The sequence below is a fragment of the Nicotiana sylvestris genome, chromosome 7 (assembly GCF_000393655.2).
Source record: "Nicotiana sylvestris chromosome 7, ASM39365v2, whole genome shotgun sequence".
Classification (NCBI taxonomy): Eukaryota; Viridiplantae; Streptophyta; class Magnoliopsida; order Solanales; family Solanaceae; genus Nicotiana; species Nicotiana sylvestris.
Window position 1 is genome coordinate 70007601 of NC_091063.1, and position 7971 is coordinate 70015571.

Genomic DNA, 7971 nt, shown 5'->3' on the forward strand with positions numbered 1-7971 from the left:
ATAATATTGAACAATTTAAAAATATTGTATATGTGGTCATGAACGTCAAAAGTTGCAGAGGATTATTGCTTTGGACAATAATTAGAATTAAACAAGGTTGTGATAAAGTTAACATAGACCACCGCATAGAAGAAAATATTTGAAACATATATGAAAATAAGAGCAAGAACACAAAAAACAAACATCGAGCAAATTATAATACAACACATTACGATTTTAATATAACGCGAGCCTTATTTTTCTATAAGCCGTCAAAATTCTACACATGTAGAGTCATATTCCTTTATTAGCTCTCCCCTATTTTTATTCTTTTATATCGTTCCAATTTTATCGGATATCCCGAGGGAATACATGTTGGCGCTCTTTATCTTTCCTAATGTGACGAGATTATTAGTCCAGAGACCTTTTTGTCTTTCTATTCCTATCTCCTTCCTCGTTGCAACGCCCATCTGGTTCTATATATGTTTAATGTTTTACACTTTGGTGATGGGCGTATGGCAAAATCAACGAAAAATCGAGGGAGGAATAGGTTTTTCAATTGTTGTAGACCTGTAAATTTCAACGATGACACAATTATAAAACGGGGTCATGCATATAAGTCGAAAGATCCATCCTTGAAGCGTGTAAAATCACAAGAAAAGTTGGACTCAATGTTGAATAAAGATTTCACCAAAAATATTCGGCAAAGCCGAAAGGGGAACGTCTTTTGCAGAAGTTTCTCTGATGCACTCAAATATGTGCTTTCTGAGACATCATTGGTAAGTCTAGGGTGAAAAAGAAGAAGAAAGAAAACATAAAATGAAACTAGAGAAAATTAGAAAAACTTGTCCAGAAAATGAAGAAATTATTGAATATTTATGCAATTATTCTTGCATTATTCTTTTATCGATCATAATTATTATTATTATTGTTTGAAACTCTGGACATGTGATATCACGTACATATTATGTATTACTTTCTTATCACTAGACCAAAGCTCTAGGACACCATTAATTTCATTAGTAACTAGCTAGGTAATGGATTAGATTTGGATTAATGTGCTACTCGTGATATATTGTTTTTGTCGCTTAATCATGTATAAGAACTTATTGGTAAGATACGTTATTTGTATGTATTATCATTTTCATGTGGTGAAACTAACAAATTAAATTGTTTTGTAGGGGAAGAAGAGTCAGAAGAAAGAGCCTAAGTATTCATTTGGATCAAATAAGAAGTTGTCATTAAAATTGGAGAAGATATTTTATACTATGAATGAATCAAGGTCTTCATCAAAGAATTTCTCAAATATTGATGGGAACTCGAGAATAAGCTCGGATGATTCTTCCTTATTTACGTCTTCAACTTCAACCTCTTCATCTCCATCATCTTCTTGTGCATCTTCGAGATCGACATTGCAAAAAAAGCAATTCCCATCTTTTCACAAATCGAAATCGGTGAATAATATGCAAGTTTATGACAATATAAAAGAAAAAGAAATTGCCTTACGTTACAACAAGAACGTTGGAACTTATTCTCTATTAATTTGTTTATTGGTTATGATCTTTTGTGGTAAAGTTTTTGCCATTGTTTGCACTTCAACATGGTTATACTTTGCTCCTCGTTGTTTCAAACGCATTGACTCGGAAGAATACAAGAGAAATGTTATCGTGGAAGGGTTTTTTGAAAGATCTCATAATTGTAGTACAAAGAAGTATATATGTCCAACCCCTATTTAGATATATCCTCCTATCCATCCTATCCTTTTTTTTTTTTTAAACTTTTTCAGTATATATCATGTAAGCCTGTGCAATTGCAAGGGCCTTGTTTGTCGTATTGTTACATTGTACAAAATGTTACAGAATGACATGAAGAAGAAACAAAAAAAAAAATTGCATAGATGTAGTACTTCTCTTGTCATCTTAATTATATGCTATTATGCTATTAAACTGTGCTATTAAAAGAGGAGAGAACACCACCTAAGAGGCTAACATTTTGATAACTAGCAAACGGTAAAAAATTAGAATAATAGATTAGTGAAAGAGGTGATTTTTATATTATATTATAGATGTAATTGTCGTTTGTTTATTTTATATGGTAATTTTTTAAAAGAACCAGAAAAGTAATTAAAGTCCTCCATCTTCTTTTTTACATGTTACAGCTTCTTACCATTACCAACTTTAGGTTTACTAGAGTCAAAAATTCTTTTTGTACACAGTAATATCCTATGACTTCTGCTTCAATGTAATTAAGTGATTATATTAGATTCTTCGATAATGGAAATTTTATAATTTCAAAGTAACTTCTATTCCCTAATGAGAGAAATAAAATGTTACAATGGTGGTAAAGTTTTCATTAAACTCTCTCCTGTTGACAGAAAGAGAAACTCCAGCTTCTCTCTAGAATACATTCCCAATCCCTTGAGAAACAAGATACTATTCCTCCAAAACCACCGGATTTAATCCACCACATTCCCTTACCAAATAACCTGAAAAAACCAACATCCTTCAAGGATAAATTATTGGAATCTAACCTAATAGATTTCACTCCTTCCATAGATCATGAAGAAATGCTCGACTCAATAAAGGTATTGGAAGACAAGAAAGGAATGCATGATCCAAAGATTACTCTAGGCGATGCAATACAAATCTCCCTTTCATTAGAAGATAGACAACGTATCGATGAACCATGGAAATACTCCATTATAATCAAGTTAGTAGGAAAATGTATGCTACACCACTACCTAAAGAGGAAGATCCAAGACCTATGAAAACCAACGGAAGACTTCTCTTTAATTGATATTGGTGAGGACTATTACATCATCAAATTCACAAAGAAAGAAAATATGGATAAAGCTATCCACCTAGGGCCATGGTTCATTAATAGCCATTTCCTATCTATCTCCAAATGGAAACCAAATTTTGTGGCTAGAAATGAAAAATTAACTACCTCAATAGTTTAGATTAGGCTGCCCCAATTACCAACGGAATTTCATGATGGCAAAATCCTAGCAAAAATTGGCAATGCAATAGGACGCCTACTGAAAATTGACATATGCACCTCAACAACCCTACGAGGTCGATATGCAAGGATTTGTGTTGAAATCCCTTTGGAAATCCCAGTTCAACCCTTCCTATTTGTTGGAAACCACAAACAGGATATACTCTATGAAGGGGAGGATTTTCTTTGTAAAAACTGTGGCCGTTTTGGTCACACAATAAGGTAGTGCACCTATACCAAAATGCAAAGCTTGGACCCTCACCATGCAGGACAAGAACATCAACAAGAAGCTACAAAAGATGCTATTGAGTCAGAATGGAAAACGGTTTCCTTCAACAAGAAGAAGAATCAAGGCAAAAGAACTCCAAACCAACTACCCACCATCCAAGTGAAAGGCAATCAAGATCCAGGTATTCCAGTTAACTTATTCAATGCAAAAACATGTAAGTTTCTGGTTACTCAAACTCTCCAATACAAAACTAAAAATTATCCTTCTAATAATCATAATTCTCCTGTTAATACCCATCCAGGCATGCTACTGACCAAATAACATCCCACGAGAAAAACCACCAACTAGATAATAGACAAACGATTTTGCCAAAAATCACTATGGGTAATGCTAATTTTATTTGTGAAAATAAATTTAATCAATTAAATGATGACTTGGATCTTCACATACAAGATACTTGCATGCAAGACTCTATCGTGGCATCAAGTATTACCAACTCTTTAGTTAAAACCAATGCCATGCAAATAGGCTCTAGCATGGACGATTCTACCCCTACCTCTAATCCTATCCCTACTGCCCCAAACCTTCCCTTTAATTTGAAATCTCCCCAAAATATTTTGTTATCTAAAGAATCTACCCAAAATTCTTCCTTAAGATATGACAAGATCCTCCCCTCCATGCATGTTGGCCAAATGGCAATGGCTATAAAAGAAAGTAGCCAAATGGACATTCCCATAGAAAATCCAAACAAAACCATTAAGTGTCCTATAAATCATGACATAGGGCAACCAAAATCCATAAACAAAAACGAAGCAATCATCATTCCCTCAACCAATCGGTTAACCTCTTCTCCTACCCAAAATCCCACGCCAACTTCCAGTATAATAAATACAACTTCCATTATCCAAGATGCCAAGAGTTCCTTCAACCCTAAGAAGAAGAACTCGACTAATCCAAATCCTAAGACAACGACATCCTCTCAATATGGAAAACATTCCCCCCTCCATCCCCAAGAACAACCCTAGATTATTTATGCTCAACCACCCCAAACCCAAGACTATCAACCCACGAGTTGGATGGAGCTAGGTCTCATGGGCCATGCACTCTCGTTCACAGTCCCGATCAACGGTCAAGGGGCCATTGTGATCTTGCACAATACTCAATATCTAGCTCAACTTATCACAGAGGGAATGAGGTTGGCGATGAACAATTATCTCAACCAAGTTTGGCTCAACAACATCATTCATCCCATGGATCCATTATTGAACCCTCAAATGGCTCAAACGATGAGAGATCAATGGAGCATGCCACCCCAGTTCAACCCTATAAACCCTCAAAATGCACCATTAGATCTCCCTTTCTTTCCAACCGAGATGTATACTTACCTAAACCCCATCTTTCTTCTTTGGGATGTCAATCTGGGGAACCAAGGGATGGTACCCCTCCACCACCTCCAGTACCCCCACCCCAACAACGAGACGACCCCATACCAGGGCCAGTGGAGGTAGAAATGGAGGAGGACGATGTCCCCCTAAATCTTCACTTAGGGCCAACCCTAGAACTCTCAAACCTAGACGGAATAAAAAAATTTCTCTTCACAGAGAGGCACGAGAAGAGGTATGTTCTCAGCTACCCATTGGCCCCATACAAATGCTCGATGGGTATTCATCCTCCACACGACCCAACTGTGGGCAACAAGGTAATGATCCTAGTTCTATCAATGAGGAGAAACCTTGTCCAAGCAGGGGGATAAGGGAGAATGGGGAGATGATCAACACTGACTCCAATTTAGCCATAAATCAACCCACTAATTTCATAATATGGAATATACGAGGAGGGAACAATGATAATTTCAGAAGAAATTTTAGGGAGATGCTAGACACCCATAGGCCGTGTTTGGTAACTTTGTTGGAAACAAGGATGGGCAACTATGAAGCCATGCTTAATGAGTTTGGATTCTCTGAGATAATAGAAGTTCCATCGGAGGGGTAGTCAGGTGGTATGGTTATGATGTGGAGGGATGACATAATCAATGTTCAAAATGTTATTATAAGAGGTCAGGAGATCCATGCAACCATAGAGGTACATCCTATACGTAAACCTTGGCTCTTTACTTCCATTTATGCTAGTACTAATATTCATTATAGAAATACCATATGGGATCACCTAGAAAGTATTAGTAATACTTATAGAGGACCTTGGTTGGTAGGTGGTGACTTCAATGATATTTTAACCGCTAGTGAGAAATTTGATGGCAAACCCATCAAAGATAGTAGAGCTAGGTACATTTGTTCCAAAATTAATAAGTGCAATCTAGTTGATCTAGGCTTCAAGGGAAGCAAACACACTTGGACCAATAATAGACATAACAAGAAGAGTCTTATTTTAGAAAGACTTGACAAAGTCTTTGGAAATGAGGAATGAATTGAACTATTTCCTAAAAGCTCCATTATTCATTTGCCTAGAACCCACTCTGACCACAATCCTATCCTTGTAGAATTAATTCCAAGGAATAGGTCTCCTCATAAGGTTCTTTTTAATGTTAGAAACCTTTTGGTGTAAACATCCGGAATTTCAGTCTATTGTTAAAAATAATTGGAACGACAGTGACTACTTTAAAGCTAGCTTCAATTTTATAGATAAGGTTAAACCTTGGAAAGACAGTACTTTCGGCAATATCATGGGAAGGAAGAGAAAACTCTTAGCTAGACTCCAAGGCATCCAATCTTCTAATAGCTATGCTACCAGCTCTTTCCTAAAAAAATTAGAATTAGATCTTCAACATGAGTTTAATGATATTCTAAAAATAGAAGAGGGCTACTGGAAACTTAGGTCCAGGATAATGTGGCTTAATGATGGAGACACCAATACAAAATTCTTCCATGTCTCTGCCACCAATAGAAAAAGAAGAAACAAAATTACTTTCTTCAAAGATGAAGATCGTAACTGGATGATCACAGTCTTCTTTTGTCTCATATTCAAAATTACTTTATCTCTGTATTTACCTCTTCTCATACTCACTCTACCCGGACTAACCCCCTAAATACTCAATCCAGATGTAATATGGTTAACCTAGATCATCTAGATACCTCCCTCCTTGATAATGAGATTAAAAGTGCAGTCTTCTCATTCAAACCATTCAAATCTCCTGGTCCAGATGGTCTACACCCTTTCTTTTTCCAAAAATATTGGTCCCATATAGGGAATTCTGTCAATAATCTCTGTCATGATATCTTTAACAACCAGATAGTCCCTCCGGTTATTAACAAAATATTTCTATGCCTCATTCCAAAAATCCACAATGCTAATAACATTAATAACTTCAGACCCATTGGTTTATGCAACACTATCTATATATAATAATCACCAAGATTCTAGCCAATCATCCTAAACCTTTCCTAGATCAACTTATCAACCCGTATCAGGCTAGTTTTATGAAAAATAGAAGTGCTTCTGATAATGCTATCATCATCCAGGAAATGATTTCTAAGTTCAATAAACTAAAAGGCAAACAAGGCCATATGATTCTGAAAATTGACTTGGAAAAGGCTTTTGATCGTCTTGAATGGTCTTTTATTCGTCACACCCTGGATTTCTTTAATTTACCTCCAAAATTCTCTAAATTATTGTTGAGCTGCATTTCTACCAGTAAAATAGCTATCTTAGTCAACGGAGCTGTTACAAACTACTTTCAACCAAGTAGAGGTATTAGACAAGGCGACCCCATCTCCCCCTACATCTTTATCCTCTGCCTAGAAATGCTCACTAGATACATAGTACATCAAGTAGACATCAAAAATTGGGACCCCATTTCCCAGGTTATAAATGTCCAAAAATTTTCCATTTATTATTTGCTCACGACCTTTCTCTAATGGCTAAAGCTAATGCTAAATCTTGTCAGGCCATTAAGAATATGCTTGACCAATTTTGCTCTCTATCAGGTCAAAGAATTAACATTTCTAAGTCGAAGATACTTTTTTCAAAAAATTACAACCACTCAATCATCATTGACATTACCACTTCTTTAGGTATTAAGAGGAGTAACAGTTTTGGCATATATCTTGGTTTTCCTATCCTTCACCATAGCCCAAAATGTAGGGATTACTAATTCCTCATTGATAAGATGAGAACTAAACTTGCATCCTGGAAAATGAAGTTCTTTAGTTTGGCAGGAAGAACAACCCTTGCGACATCATGCCTTAATTCCATCTCAAACTGTTACATGCAATACAGTCCAAAGGGGCTTCATATGGGGTAGTACCATAGAGAAAAGGAAACTTCACTTAGTAAATTGGCCCACTATATGTCAACCCAAAAAATATGGTGGAATGGGAATCCATAATGCTCTCAATAAAAACCTTTGTACTCTCGCTAGTTTAAGTTGGAGACTCCTTACAAATACTCTAGTTCCTTGGGCAAAGCTTATCATCTCCTACTATTGCAACAGCTCCTATGGGAATAGATCCTCCTTCCTTTGGAAAAGCATTTGCAGAGGATGGGACATTTGCTCCAAGGGCATTATATGGTCCCCCCCACATCCATTCCAATCTTAATCTATGAGAGGCCAATTGGATACTAAATATTGGTAACCTAAGGGACCTAGTTACCGGTCCTCCTTTAGCTAAAGATTTCTCCACCAAAATTAGAGATATCTTTGATGGTACTAATTGGAACTTAAACTGTTTAACCTTCTCTCCCCTTCCGGATTTGGTAGCCTCCAAAACAAAAATCCATCAAAAGGGCCCTTCAATTGACTTACCTATTTG

The 7971-nt window shown here is 36.3% G+C and overlaps 1 protein-coding gene across 1 annotated transcript; it reads left to right on the forward strand.

The window, feature by feature from the left end:
• The first annotated feature begins 337 nt into the window (after nucleotides 1-337).
• Nucleotides 338-1875, forward strand: LOC104224069 (uncharacterized). Its single transcript, XM_009775628.2, has 2 exons — nucleotides 338-758; nucleotides 1161-1875. The coding sequence occupies exons 1-2, from the start codon at nucleotides 462-464 to the stop codon at nucleotides 1713-1715; spliced, it is 852 nt and encodes a 283-aa protein (XP_009773930.1). The 5' UTR covers nucleotides 338-461; the 3' UTR covers nucleotides 1716-1875.
• Nucleotides 1876-7971: the final 6096 nt, after the last annotated feature.

Excerpts from the sequence above, each read along its gene's own strand:
- LOC104224069 (XM_009775628.2), top strand. The coding sequence starts at position 462 with ATGTTTAATGTTTTACACTTTGGTGATGGGCGTATGGCAAAATCAACG. Across the intron at positions 759-1,160 it reads TGCTTTCTGAGACATCATTG|GGGAAGAAGAGTCAGAAGAA; the intron begins GTAAGTCTAGGG and ends ATTGTTTTGTAG.